This window comes from Diabrotica undecimpunctata, chromosome 5, assembly GCF_040954645.1.
Source record: "Diabrotica undecimpunctata isolate CICGRU chromosome 5, icDiaUnde3, whole genome shotgun sequence".
NCBI classification, from domain to species: Eukaryota; Metazoa; Arthropoda; class Insecta; order Coleoptera; family Chrysomelidae; genus Diabrotica; species Diabrotica undecimpunctata.
The window spans coordinates 43365259-43381866 of NC_092807.1; the positions used below are offsets into that span (position 1 = coordinate 43365259).

Below are 16608 nucleotides of genomic sequence, written 5' to 3' on the forward strand. Positions count from 1 at the left end.
GAGGTCTTTGTTTAATCCTCTAATAAAGACATTTAGTGCTTGAGTTTTTAAGAGTTTAGTACATGCATTTCTTGCATCTGGAGATAAGTCTGGATCAAGTGTATTTATTAATTTTATATAGCAATTTTCAACTTTATTTGCAAATGACATTACATTTTCACTGGGCATCTGACGTAAGGAATGTAATTCCAATTGCCACTGACCTTCAGTTCGGCGTTCAGAATAAGCATCTAATAAGAAGTCTTTTAAATCTTTCCATTCGTCAAATGTTCTGTTTCTAGTTATGGCCCTAGCTTTATCGGTTAATTTAGTTTCTATAATGGCTAATAAGATGGGTTTGGATTGCGGATTTACTAAATTGTATGCTTTATCACAATTGTCTATGAATTCGTATAATTTTGATTTTGTACCATCAAATCGAATGAGAAGTTTTTCAGCTATTTCAATTGATACTGACATTTTATTTGAATTAGAAGTAGAAGAATTTGAAAGAGAATTTGAGTCGGGAGAAGGTATTTGTTCGTCAAATAAGTTACTTATATCAGGATATAAAGTAGACATACGTTTACAAGATTTTTAAAATATGAGACAGAATTTAAGATAGAATGTACTTACAAGTAGAATATTGTTGTTGGTCGCATAGTCTATTATCCCACTTCTGACACCAAATTTTGTTATGGAATACTATGCGTTTATTTCTTCTCCGGACTAACTCTTTGTTTTGGAATTAAACAGAATATATTGACATGTATAAATTTATTATATTAGAGGATGAAAATTACACTCTGCTTGTTATTTCTTAAAACTATGAATATATAAGTTCTGTTATCTACAATTATTTAACGATGTTTCTGGATGGATTTGAGTACAAGAGATTGGACTCAAATATTAATATTAAAATAGCAAATACGGATAGCTTATCGAACAAAGAAATAAGAGAAATAAATTATTATTATTCCATAGATACGAAGTATTAGGTGAATAAACTAGCGAAACTTATTTATTCTAAATAGGAAAATATTTATGAAGAGTATTGATTCTGATTTCTAACAGCAAATAATTATTAGTGATTATACATGAGAACTTTTCATAATTGTAAATAACATATACCAGGTGACTAAAAACTATATAGAAATACATAGATACTTTAATTATCTTACATGTGAGTAGGTAGGTACATTACACTTGAGATTTGTGACAAGGACCTCAAGGAAATTTTCAGTAATGGCCTATAGGATTTTTTATTTGACTTTGGTACGTAGTATCCTTATCTTATGCCTTAAATGTTTGGTCATCTTATTTTCAGTGCCACGTCGAGTCTTTAGAAGCAGCACAGAAAAGGTTTTTGAGAGTTTGTTCTGAGAAAAGAAGATCTCAACAACATCTTACAACTTCCTCAACTGTTTAGGTTAAGGGTCAAGACTAATCTCATATTTCTATATAATGTTTTGGATGGTCTAACGGATTGTTCTGATATTCTGGGATTGCTTTGTCTAAGGGTGGGAAATTTATGCTCAAGAGACGGGTCATTGTTTCATGAAGATTTCATGCTAGAAACTATGGGTACAATAGCCCTTTGACTAGACTTCGTAGTAGTGGAAACGAATTTTGGATTTCACATGATTTATTGAGGTTTTCAGTTAAGGTACTTACTAGGCATTTAGACTTTTCTTAGTCGATTTAACTGCCAATTGTTCCATTTCACTCATTAATTTGCATGTGTGTTTTTAAACTGTGTATTTTATATTTTTATAATAGGTATTTTGTATTTTTTGAATTATTATAGGTTGTATTAATTTAACTGTAAATATTTTTTTATGCACTAAGGGCTTTTTCTGTTAAATACATAAATAAATAAATGAATAAAATAATAACAAAATTATTACCTATTTTCATCAAAACCTTGAGTATTTACAAAGTAAACTTTTCAATCTCAACCATCCAATTATACATATTTTCCGACAATTTATCCTATATAAACGGCATTCAAAACTGCAAACTTTTTTCATGCACTAACAAGTCTCGACCCGAGTAGCGATAAAAAATAAACAGTGGATTCGTTCTGCGCCAATGCTGGAGAGTCTGTTTCTATCTATATATACACCAAATAAATCTGAAAATGCAAATATACTCACCACACAGTCCAGAGAATCTAGTGGAATCGGTTAATCCATTTTCATTGCAGTTTGGGTATCCTTTCGCGTAGGGCGGTTGCCCTAACACATTTCCCCTGGGAAAAAACGAAAGAAATCTATCAGTTCAATTCTCACGTCCAGAAAATTTGATTATAAAAGGGATTCACTTTATATTGTAATCAAAGGTCGTGACTTACAGAAAAGGAGTAAAAGTTTTTATTGAAAAGGAAAAGTTTTTTAGGCAAAGATCGTGGGCAATTGATTTCCTTTAGAAATTTGCTTTGTTTGAATGTAGATAGGTATACGTATTTTCTCACAATTTATAATTTTTACTTACAAAATCTATTATAATATACTCTTTACACTTTTCTATTCTTATTAAATGGTTTCTACCAAAATTAAAAAAAAGTTTTCTTATTAAATTTGATATAGCACATTTCACGAAATTGTGACTATATTGGATTAGGGATGAAAGCTCTGATGACTGGATTAATTGATTCGATGTGATTTTCACATTTGAAATATGATGAACTTATAAATATTCATATTTCTGCATAATTTTTCCCAAATTGCAGGAGTAACAGTATTCAATGCTTCTTGCCATGTTTCCAAAAATGTCACTGTAACCGTTACATCCAATATAGTTACCGTAGTAAGATTTGCATATTCCCCAAATATTTTCAATGTGATTGCATTCAAAAGTAAGGGGGCAGTCAACACATTATGTCCAAAACTATGTAGAATCTCGTCTAATACAAATATTTTTATTTTTTACACCCGCGTGCAATATAATATGTCTCTTTTCCTCAGTATCAGTGTGTTTTAAGGATTTTATACTCTCATACAAATAAAGCGGGTTCATTTTTAAAATTCAAAACTTCACAATCGATTTTTTTAACACCGTCGCTACAGAAATATGTTCTTTCTTTTCACGTATGTTATATACAGGGTATTTAGATACTTTCCTGACAAACGAAGGTCATAGATTCCATAAATAATGTTTAGACAATTTAACCCAATTCACCTAGTACAAAAATGCTTCCTAAGGAAGCTAGAGCTCCTTGAAGATGATGTTGAAACTAGTTTTTTTTAATACCACCAGAAAGCTTCTAGTTTAGGGAAAGTAGCAGGCATGCCAGTTACTGGCCTATGCCACAAAAACACAAAACACAAAACACATTTGCTAGTAATTGGCACGCCAATAGCTCGCTTGTCTATACTGACAAGGCGAAAAAGCAGGATGGATTTTTGCACATGCCAGTGCTAGTAAACAATCGAGTGGTTTTCATCTGAAACTAAAGTACTTGTTTTGTAATTAAAAGTTTTTGAGTTTCCAATAAAAAAGTGGATCAATGAAGGGTATTCGGAATGAATTCAACAAGCAAATATTGCTGATGATCACAGATATTGTTAGAAATTTAATACTGAATCCGAAGCGGAACTCAAGAAAGAGAAAAATTTGGGTGAAAAATTGAGCAATTGGAGCAATTTTTTATTTTGGCTTTCATCTCCTTTTTAGTAACACCTTCACCAATTTTCTCTTAAATTTTTGTGTAAGCATTGTTACGGGCTATTTTATTTTTATATAGAGAAGATTTAGAATTTTCTCTTTATATAGCAATAAATTTGATGGATTTTTCATCACACCAACGAAACATTTTTTAAATTAACAAGTTTAAAAATAAAACGATTAATTTTTATCAGCAACGCAACAAATTAACAAATCTGACAATTCTCTGCTAGCTACTGGCATGCCCGTAGAGGTAGTGCGCGTTCACACATGCCAGTGACACTCCCCATACATGCGCCTTGCATCTCACAACATGCTACTAGCAAGAAAAATCAAATTCTTTGCGATCAGCTAGCATGCCAATCACTAGCATGCCAATTAACGTATACACTTGCCAGTTTGGGGACAGTAGCTGGTGCTTGCTAGGTATTGGTATGAGATTGTGCTAGTAACAGACATGTGTATCTCCGGCTTTAGCATTTTGTTTAGCAAGTGGTTTAGAGAGTGGTACCAATATATATTAAGTTTTCTAAACTGACGGTAAAGAAAGCTGATCCAAGTGATAACTATATGGCTAATTAATGCCCTACTTATATCAAATTTAAATGCAAATTCTTTAATTATCATATTGCGCCTTAAGAACAGTAAATAGAAACTCATTTGCCGGACTTAAGACACGAATACCGATTTTATTTGTTAAAAGTCATGAGCTATAATTTCTTCCTCTTCAACTCACAACCATTTTGGGACTTAGTATAAGTACAAATTCACTTATTTTCACTTACCCTGGACCATAGTTACATATATAGTTTTTAGTGTATCCTTTGGAGGGATCGTAATAAAATGCATATCCACAACCAATCAGATTTGTTTCTGCCCAGATCATCTGAAAAAGTAATATTTTAGGGATAAAAAATACAAAATTACTACGTATAAACATTAATAGATAGTAAACTAATAGCACGTAAACTATAAATTTTTTTTTGTAAAACGCGATATTTAAAAATAAATATTAAAATAATTTTCAAAACAGTGAAAAAAATATCAAATTAATGGAAAAACGGTAGATAGTACATTCATTCGAAATCGCATTTCTAACATATAATGTTAAATGTATATATATATATATATATACATATATATATATATATATATATATATATATATATATATATATTGTTATGCTATGTAAAGTATAATAATTCAAAATATTTCAACTGATAAACTATAAAAGATATTTCAAAGAAATGAAAGTCCATTATCTTTGGATTACCTGTAGTAAACAAAATTTAAGATATGCATAAATTATTTTCTTTGTAAAATATATTTGAGTGAACGTAGTGAATTGAACAATACGACCGGGTTTTCCAAATGGACTTGTACAGTGAATAAAGACAATAGGGTAGAATTTAGAAATTATATTTCTCCGGTAGTTCTTGAGAATTTGTAGAAACCGATTAGCATGTTAATAGTTTGTAGGAAATTTATAATTGTAGGTAAAATTGTTGTTTGTTATCTAAATGGGGATAAATATGACGAACTTTGATTGGCAAAGAGTGAAAAAAAGTGGGAGAGATAGATGAATGAGAGTTTAGCTAGATTTTAGAGGAAAAAAAGATCATCATCAACATAATTTGTGTAAGATTGCTGATTACCTAGGGAACTGCTAAGAATAGATAGTGTAGGCTACAAGGAACAAGGATTTGGACAACTCATCATCAGACAGATAGTTTTTTTTTTATTCGTCAGTTTTTCCTTTATCAACAAAGTTTTTAAATTGCTTCAGAAAAGATAGAAATATTTATCAGAAGATATAGAACAACAATTTTGATTTGAAATTGTAATTTATATAGTATATAACATTAAACATATAACACAAAATTTTGCTAATCATTGTATGAGATATTTTTTGTTTAAGATATTTGAGTGTGAATTTTATTTCAATATATAATTTTGTATCATATATGTTTATTATTCCGGTATTCCTCAGACCTTACCTATCATATGTAAAGCATAGATATTGAAGCACGAATATAACACTGAGATAAGAGAATTAAATAGTGTGATAAAATCATAATTACATCATTTAAATAAGTTTATTTAATTAATTAATTAACTAATTAATTGCTTGGCGCATCTCTGACTTTTAATATCGCATTAATATATATATATATATATATATATATATATATATATATATATATATATATATTGTTATGATATGTAAAATCGAGAAAAATATTGGTTTGTTTAAAAATATTTCAAAATTCAATAACATTAAAATAATTCAGATAAGTAGGATAAGATCCAACAAACATTTCGAAGAAGGAGAGTTATTAATTTCTTGAATTACCTGTACTAAACAAAATGTAAGCTTTGCACAAATTATTTCTTTGTTATACTTGAGTGACCCGCATAATTTTAAGCGAAAACAAAAAGACAATTGAACGGGGTTTTCCAAAATACATTAATGCAGTGATTAGAGACAAATAGAAGAGATTTTAGAAAGAGGTTTTTGTTAGTTTTTAAGAATTATAGAAAATATTATTTGTAAATAAGTTTTAGGAAATTTTATAATTATAGGTAAAATTTTGTTTGTTATCGAAATGAAAAAATGGGGGAATTGTGACGAGTTTTGATTGGCGGAGATTGAAAAAGGTGGGATAAGTATGTAGGAAAAAGTTTAGCGAGATTGAGGAGAGAGAAAAGAGAGATCAGTTGGTTTCCAAGTCTGTAAGAAGAACAGTGATTGTTCTCTGGCGGTTCCTGAAATGTAGCAAGCAGTAGTGTTGAATGTTAGTGAGTTTTTGTGGAGTTAGTGTATCTGACAGGAGCTGAAGCAGCAAAATATTGTAAGTCATATTTCTCTACTTATATTCCAAGAGTCACTGTTCAGGCCAACGAGAGATTCAGTTTATCGTAAAGAGAAGATATTCCAAGAGTCATTTTTCACTCGGGCCAACGAGAGATTCAGTTTATCGAGAGGAGAAAGGCTATCATAATTTGAATGATTTGTGCTTTTGAAGGAGATCATTAAGGACGATATACTTGCAACAATCTGTGTAAGATTGCTGATTACATAGGGAGCGGTTGAGAGGAGATAATATAGTCTACAAGGAACAAGGATTTGGACCACTCATCATCAGAGAGAGATATTTTGTTTTCTGCAGTTTTTTTCTTTTATTGATAACACAATTTTTACACTTAATTTAGAAAGGATATAAATATTTTGATTAGGAGAGTTAGAATAGTTCGGAATTTTGAGATTTCAATTAATATTGTTTGTACCATTAATTTTGATTGTTCACGTACGTAGAACAAAATTTTTGAGAATCCTTATATGAGATTTGTTTATTGAAAACTTTTGAGTGTGAATTATTTCATTATTTTTATTTCAATATATAGTGTTAGATCATATGTGTTTTTTATTATTCCGGTATTCTCTGGACCTTACCTTTCACATGTAATAGCATAGATATTGAAGCACGAATTTAACCCTGAGATAAAAGAATTAAAAATTGTGATAGAGTCATAATCATATCATTTAAATAATTTTAATTAATCAAAAAAATTAATTAGCTAATTATTGCTTGGCGCACCAAGACTTTAAATATCACAATAACTGGCGCCCAACGTGGGGCTTGAAAATATCGCAGCTTTACATTTGAAGGAAGGGAAAGAGATCTGGAATAAGTACAGGTGATCCAGAGATAAAAACATATAACATTGAGGGAATTTGAATTTGAAAGTATTTTGACAATTTTTCCAGGGAATATAAATTTGATTTATTGATTGATCGTAGTTAGTGGATATTTACTGCTATTGAATTATTTGATTTTATTTTCTTTACCAATCGTACATTTGATATTTATTTTGAATTATTTGAATTTTACTGATTGCATATTTGATATTTGTCGTGAAAATTTAATACATTTGGGGAGAAATATTGTCGTGTTCTGAAACATATAGAGTGTTGTAAAATTTCACATTTGGCGGGGACAAAAACATTAACGAAAAGAAACAACATGTCGACCACAAGGAGTCAAAGCAAAATGCAAGAAAGGAAGGAGGATAACAGAGAAGAGGAAACAATTGTTGAAGAAGGATCGGATAATGAAGGAAATGTTACAATAGTTGAGGAGAAAAAAAAATTATCAGGAATAGAGAAAATATTACAACTAATGCAAATACAGACACAAACAATAGAGAAAAACCAAAATGAAACATCATAGAAAATGGATAAAATGGATAGAAATCAACAAGAAACATCACTAAAAATGGAAAAAAACCAAATTGAAACGAAACAAACAATGGAAGAAAACCAACGGGAAACAAGGCAAGCAATAGAACTAAATAACAGGAATATAGAGAAGCGTTTGGAAAACTATGAACAAGAAATTAAAGGATGTGTTGAGGGGATAAAGAAAGAACTGATACAACAGATAGAAGAAATAACCATAAAGAATGCAAAACAAGAGACAGAGATTAAAGATATCCAAAATACAATGAAGGAGATACAAAATTGCCAGAGAAAGGAACTAGAGATGCAGAGAGAAGAAATAGAAACTAAAATGAAAAATAGTAAGACTGTCCAGAAAAAGGAATTAGAACAGTTAGAAGAAAAATTTGAAATGGCGCTACAAGAAGACAGGAAGGAAATAGAAAGAAGATTAAAGCAAAATGAAAAACAAATGGCAGAAATTGAACTAAGAGGGGTAGAGAGAAAAGAAGTTATCATCCATGGAACAAGCGAGTCGAAAATACAATTTGGCGGGGATATTCGGAAAACACACCCAGTACCGTTTGTTAAAAATTTGAAAACCAAATTACAACATATTAGATATTTTGACGATTGCAAAGAAACAATTAGAAACCATTTGAAAGAAGGAGCAGCGTTATGGTATGAAAGCAAGGAAGATGAATTTGAAAATTGGACAGATTTTGAAAATAAATTTCTCAACTATTTCTGGGGGAAAAATAAACAGAGAGAAATCGACCAAGAGCTACAGAATGGAAAATATCACGAAAAAATGGGAATATCTGAAGAAAGATATGCTTTGCAGATATATAACAATTCAAAATATCTAGAATACAAATATTCTACCGAACAGCTGGTAGAAATGATCAGCAGACATTTTGAGGAAACGTTGGAAGATCACGTGATTTTGAGAAACTATCAAGATATTGATAGTTTGTGCCAATTCCTTCAATTAAAAGAAGCGAAAAGAAAAGAAATGAGAAATAGAAGACAACATGACCAATATAATGGACCGGAAAGAAGGTATTCATCAAATTATGACCAGAGAAACCGACATCCCAGATCAACAAACGAATATAGGCCGAGAAATTACAATAATTACAATAGACAACAAAATTACGATAACAGGAATGACACACAACAGAGAACATATGAAAATCACAACAGGAATAGAGATGCACAAAATCCTTCGAATAGGAATACTAACGAACAAAGGGACGATAGAAATAACCAGAGCTTCCAACAACAAAATAGAAGGGAGATGAATCATGTAGCAATAGGAAACGACAGACAAATTTCTAATTCTAATCTAATATTTTTAGATGCATTTATAAAACATAAAGCGATTAAAATTGTGATTGATTCTGGATCGGAGATATCGCTAATCAATAAAAAACTAGTAAAAGAATTAAATTTGGACAGATTTGTGTATAAGATTCCTAGGGTTGATTTAGTGGGTGCAAACAATAAAAATTTGACGACAGTAAACGAAGGCTTGGGAGTACAGATAAGAGTGGGAAACAAATTCCATATTATGAAATGTGTGGTGATTGAAGATTTAAATCATGATATGATAGCGGGAATTGATGAATTGAGGAAAAAAGATATCACCATAAATTTTTCGGAAAATAAACTGGAAATCAGAGCAGAACCAGACAACACAGGAGAAGAAAAGCAAACAGATAGGAAAACAAATTCTGGAAGGCTCAATGCACAGGAAAAACGCAAAGAAATCGATATGACTGTAGAGGATAAACCGAAAGTACAAGAACAAGATCTAACAGAAAAGAAAAAGAGAAGGAAGAAAAAGAAGAAGAGTTCGAAAAGAAAGCAGGAAAATAAGATGGAGACCAGAGAAAAACAGGAAATAGAAGGTACAGAAGAATTGTTGGCAACCGACGATAAAACAGAATGGAAGCAGGAAGAAAAAGAAGGTATCATCAGAGAAATGAAAGGAATAGAAACATGTTGCTCGGAATACCAAAGGGAATTAGAGGATAAAAAGAAAACAGAAGAAAAAATGGCAGTGATGGACGAGAATCCAGAATTGTGTGAAGAAGTATTATGGACAGTGAACACATGTGAACAAAAGGTGGATGAAAGAAAAATAAATTGTGGAAAAAACATGGAGAAGGAAATAGAGAAGATTTTAGGAAACCATGGAGATTTTGTTAATAAAGTAAATCAAGTGGTTAAAAATTATGAACTTTCTTTTAAGGGAAAATACTTGGAAAAATTTAAAACGAAAATATATCCAATCCCGTATAAAGACAGGCAATATACGGGACGGGGTATTTTAACATTCACGACATCTATCAATATCATGAATAGATTTTAATAACATAGTGAAATAATTTGATCCTAGAAAACTTTTGTCATTTTTAAAATTTAACAAAGAGTTTTCGGCAGATCAAATGGCGGGGATTTGTTATGATATGTAAAATCGAGAAAAATATTGGTTTGTTTAAAAATATTTCAAAATTCAATAACATTAAAATAATTCAGATAAGTAGGATAATATCCAACAAACATTTCGAAGAAGGAGAGTTATTAATTTCTTGAATTACCTGTACTAAACAAAATGTAAGCTTTGCACAAATTATTTCTTTGTTATACTTGAGTGACCCGCATAATTTTAAGTGAAAACAAAAAGACAATTAAACGGGGTTTTCCAAAATACATTAATGCAGTGATTAGAGACAAATAGAAGAGATTTTAGAAAGAGGTTTTTGTTAGTTTTTAAGAATTATAGAAAATATTATTTGTAAATAAGTTTTAGGAAATTTTATAATTATAGGTAAAATTTTGTTTGTTATCGAAATGAAAAAATGGGGGAATTGTGACGAGTTTTGATTGGCGGAGATTGAAAAAGGTGGGATAAGTATGTAGGAAAAAGTTTAGCGAGATTGAGGAGAGAGAAAAGAGAGATCAGTTGGTTTCCAAGTCTGTAAGAAGAACAGTGATTGTTCTCTGGCGGTTCCTGAAATGTAGCAAGCAGTAGTGTTGAATGTTAGTGAGTTTTTGTGGAGTTAGTGTATCTGACAGGAGCTGAAGCAGCAAAATATTGTAAGTCATATTTCTCTACTTATATTCCAAGAGTCACTGTTCAGGCCAACGAGAGATTCAGTTTATCGTAAAGAGAAGATATTCCAAGAGTCATTTTTCACTCGGGCCAACGAGAGATTCAGTTTATCGAGAGGAGAAAGGCTATCATAATTTGAATGATTTGTGCTTTTGAAGGAGATCATTAAGGACGATATACTTGCAACAATCTGTGTAAGATTGCTGATTACATAGGGAGCGGTTGAGAGGAGATAATATAGTCTACAAGGAACAAGGATTTGGACCACTCATCATCAGAGAGAGATATTTTGTTTTCTGCAGTTTTTTTCTTTTATTGATAACACAATTTTTACACTTAATCTAGAAAGGATATAAATATTTTGATTAGGAGAGTTAGAATAGTTCGGAATTTTGAGATTTCAATTAATATTGTTTGTACCATTAATTTTGATTGTTCACGTACGTAGAACAAAATTTTTGAGAATCCTTATATGAGATTTGTTTATTGAAAACTTTTGAGTGTGAATTATTTCATTATTTTTATTTCAATATATAGTGTTAGATCATATGTGTTTTTTATTATTCCGGTATTCTCTGGACCTTACCTTTCACATGTAATAGCATAGATATTGAAGCACGAATTTAACCCTGAGATAAAAGAATTAAAAATTGTGATAGAGTCATAATCATATCATTTAAATAATTTTAATTAATCAAAAAAATTAATTAGCTAATTATTGCTTGGCGCACCAAGACTTTAAATATCACAATAATATATATATATATATATATATATATGTTACGAGCAATGTCCGAAATTGGACAATCCTAGCATTGTACAGAAAATCTTGTCCACTTCTATAGTTTATTTTTATAACCGAGAGAGTAATTAGCATAATTTTAACTGGTAGCTCCGACCACTCCATGGGCGTGCTCAAGATTAATTGAAAAATTACTTTGAATAATTGTAAAAAATAAATGAATTATTTCAGTGTTATAAAGTGTTATGTGTATGTAAACAAAAGTGACCTCTTTTATCACACACTATATTAGAACTGACTGGCCTACATTAAAAAGGGTTTTAAAAAATTCACATTTTTTTTAATTTTTAAAAATTACAAAAGGGAAAAAGAGTTTTTAAAACCGTCTAAGGTATGTTAAATAGATGAATAAAAATATTAATATAAAACTTACAGCTACTTGTTACAAATCCAAATCAGATTCAGAAGATGAACTTTCAGAACCAAGATTTATAATAACTGGCTCGATCATTTTATCAGTAATATTGTCCAGCTTCCACATTTTTTCCTCTTCTTTAATAGTGTGATTTACTGCCTTTTCCCAGTTTTCAGGTTTTACATTATTTACGGCCTCCAAAAACAACTGTTTAACATCATGAATTTTAAAAGTGGTATTTTTTATTGAAACTTCACTCTTTATCTGTGCCCATACCAGTTCAATCGGGTTTAATTCACAATGATATGGTGGGGATCTAAGTACTGTCATTCCACGATTTTTGGCAATTTCATCAATTTTGTATTTTTTAAATTTTTCTTTATGAAGGGCATACAACGAATAAAGTTCCTTTCTTATAGATCCGGGATGGTACGTAATATTTTTTGAACTCAGCCAATTCTGCAAGTCTTTTTTAACCACTTGGTTGTGGGCAGTCCTTCTATAAGTCTGGAGTGATAACTTGCATTATCCATTACTATTACACAGTTCTTAGGAAGAAGATCTATCATTTGTTCGAACCATTCTTAAAAGACATCAGCGTTCATGTCTTCATGGTAGTCACCGGTACGAGTTGATTCAAAAGTTAATAAACCACCTTCAACAAAACCGTCTGAACTGCCAATGTGTACTATTATCAGCCTGCGTCCCTTTCCTGATGGTGGGTTTAAACCAGTAGATAAGTTATTTACAAAAGCGTGCCTTTGACTTGTAACAGTTTCATCCTGCCAAAATTTATTTGGTGTATGACGCTCGTTGATCCATGTTTCATCAAGATAAAATATTTTTCTTTTTTGGTTTCTCATTTCCTTTATGGTTCTTAGAAAATGTCTTCTCCATATGACAATATCGCTTCTTTCTAATAAAATAGACTTTCTGGGATTCTTTTTCCAGCGGAAGCCTATTTCTTTTAAAAGTTTCCATAACGTACTTCGACTCATTTCTGGGTAATCCTTATCATCTCGAACTGAGACAAGAACTTTATCCAATGTTGGAAATTCTTGTCTAAAGAAGAATTCATGCACTTTCCGTCGAAGTCCTTCTTAAAATGATATTCTATTGAAATTTTGGTTTCCCTGGAGCATTACGTGGCATTTGAAAACTACCACATTTCTCTTCTTTAATAACTCTGTAAATCGTAGATTTCCCAACACCAAGTGTACTGCTAACTAACTCAACGGTCTCATCAACACTTTCACATAAACGTTTGTCTGTAAATGATTTAAAACAATTAAATATTAATGTTTTTTCATTAACTGTTAGAGGACCAATTTTTCGGCGTTTACACAACACTTCCAAATTTTCCATAACACTAGTATACACAATAAACTGCACCTTGCAACTGAAGTACCTACTTTTAGTGAACTGTTAAGAATTTTGAATACGCCACTTGGACCTTCCTATATACAAAATGGAAAAACCCACTATCACATTTTCTGTGGAATAAGTTTAGAAGGTAATTATCTAGTCAATTACTGTTGTAGATTCCTGGAATTAAAGAATTAAATGTTTGATTGTTGAAACCCTTACTTCGTGGAATGCACTCATTTCAGATAAAATAAAACGTTTTATTTTATCTAAAGAATTAAACTTTATTTTGCAAATAGGCAAAGAATTAAACTTTATTTTGCAAATAGATAAAATAAAACGTTTTATTTTATCTAAAGAATTAAACTTTATTTTGCAAATAGGTAGGTACGTATTAAACTTTTATTGGTTATATATAACCAATAAAATAAACATCTTACATTTCTTGCAAATTCATTAGTACCTGTTAACCTCCATCACTCCGACACTGGCAACCTTATTTAGGGATTAGTAACCCTCACAACTATTGTATTCTATTCTGCTCCAACCTTTATACCTGGTGGTCATACTCAATTTAAAATTGTTTTCCTATATACTTCTGTAAACTTGTTGACAAATATCTGTTTTTCATTGAGTCACCCGTATCAACAGTTTAGGGATTTGCATACATAATTTATTGTTTTATTACTCTCTCATACATAAAAATACACTATAGCATTGTACCTCTTTACTGTACAATCTCCGAAATATATGTAATCGTCGGACTTTGTATAAAAGAACTGCTGTACAATGTTCAATAAGTAGCCATGCGTCAAAGTTTGAGATAATATATCAGATATCGATTCATATCGATTTTTACGATTATTCCCCATTTGTTATTAACACAACAAACAAACATCAATTGAGGTTATAAATCCATAATTAACCAGTGTTTTGACTTTTGGATTCAAATACATATCTCTTGAAAATCTAAGATGTTTTACAAACAACTTCCCTATATTATAGTGATGTATCTATCTCTTGAAGCTTTGAAATGTTTCACTAACAATATCTCTATTGTAGAACAATTTCTTCTTCGATTCGAGTTTTCAATTTTTGATTTGGTGTGTCGCTTGTCAATAATAATCGACTTGAACCGATGAGCGTGTCGACAATTATTTTGATTATTTCGGACATTGTACAGTTTGGGGGTACAATGCTAGAAGTGGACAATAATTTGTGTACAATGTTAGGATTGTCAAATTCGGGCTTTGCTCGTAACATATATATATATATATATATATATATATATATATATATATATATATATATATATATAGTAAGAAAAAGTAGTCCAAAGTTTTTTGACTAGTTTGGAAAAAATATATGTAAATACTTTTTTCTTTTTGGGTGTGGTAGTCAATAAAAAATAGAGCTTTGCTAAGGCGTACTATTTATTCTGAATCCAAGCTTTCGGTGGTTTTTTGCCACCTTTATCAAGGTCTACAAAGAAAATTACTATGTTGTAACAAATTGAATGGTGCCAAAAAGGCTGTAAAAAACTATAAAAAACTTACCCGAATGTAAGATTCGTGGCATAAACAACAACGTTAAATAACATGATAAAACTGAGGTTGCAACTAAACTTAAAAATGTTACTGTTAAAAAACACTTTAAAAATTACTAAAAACGTTAAAAGTTAAAAACAAAATGAAGGACGACATGTTAAAACAGTCGTCGTTGTAGGCTTGATTTCAGTCACATTTCACGAGCAGAAAGAGAAAGTGAGTGGATAATTATTGTTTAAATAGTTTGGAGAAAATACAAAAAACAACTTTGAAAATAACGTACATTCAGTACTGAATGTCCATCCACGTACATTGGTGAAACTGGAAGGAATCTGTCTAGCCGTATTATTTCTCATAAGAGTGATTGTAGATTAAACAAACCTACTTGTGCTTTGGCAGAGCATACTATCGATCTAGACCATAAGATAGATTTCAACAATGTAAAAATATTAGCCAGAGAGAAAAATAAATTCAAGAGAACTTTCTTAGAGATGGTACATATCAGCAAGAGTGATAATAACAATCTTAATAAGAGATCTGAGATCCAGAATCTTAGCAAAATTTACAATTTTATATTGACTTTTGACTGAGCTATTTTGCATCTCAGAGTTTTCTTTGTTTCTTTCCTTTTTTTGAAATTTCATTATTAATTGAATATTTGCGATCAAACTGCAACTACTAATTCAGTTTTGTTTTGTTTTGAGTTGTTTTTTCTAAACCTATTTACTAAATACTATTTTCTTTCGATTGCTTATGTTATAATTTACATTTTTAATTTCCCGCTTAATTTCAAGTTGGTAATACAGTTGGCAGTACTAAAAATTCACTAACAGTATTCTGTTAGACGTTATTTTCAAAGTTGTTTTTTGTATTTTCTCCAAACTATTTAAACAATAATTATCCACTCACTTTCTCTTTCTGCTCGTGAAATGTGACTGAAATCAAGCCTACAACGACGACTGTTTTAACATGTCGTCCTTCATTTTGTTTTTAACTTTTAACGTTTTTAGTAATTTTTAAAGTGTTTTTTAACAGTAACATTTTTAAGTTTAGTTGCAACCTCAGTTTTATCATGTTATTTAACGTTGTTGTTTATGCCACGAATCTTACATTCGGGTAAGTTTTTTATAGTTTTTTACAGCCTTTTTGGCACCATTCAATTTGTTACAACATAGTAATTTTCTTTGTAGACCTTGATAAAGGTGGCAAAAAACCACCGAAAGCTTGGATTCAGAATAAATAGTACGCCTTAGCAAAGCTCTATTTTTTATTGACTACCACACCCAAAAAGAAAAAAGTATTTACATATATATATATATATATATATATATATATATATATATATATATATATATATATATATATATATATATATATATATAGAAAAGGACAAGCAACACATTCATAATTTAAATAAATATAGTTTATTGTTTATTTAATATTTTTTTTACAGATTTTTTATTTCTATAGTGAAAAATAAATAAAAGTAAAAGAATAATTAAAAATGAATTTTGAACTTAAATGTTTAGAAAATCTTTGGAATGCCAGACTCTT

At 30.3% G+C, this 16608-nt stretch overlaps 1 protein-coding gene across 1 annotated transcript in view; it reads right to left on the minus strand.

The window, feature by feature from the left end:
* LOC140441282 (venom allergen 5 2-like) overlaps positions 1–16608 on the minus strand; it is a 218236-nt gene that overhangs the window by 20638 nt on the left and 180990 nt on the right. The window contains exons 6-7 of the mRNA XM_072531899.1: positions 4431–4531; positions 2136–2230 (exon numbers count right to left, since the gene is read on the minus strand). Of these exons, the coding sequence (XP_072388000.1) occupies positions 2136–2230; positions 4431–4531 (196 nt within the window). The remainder of the gene's footprint in view (positions 1–2135; positions 2231–4430; positions 4532–16608) is intronic.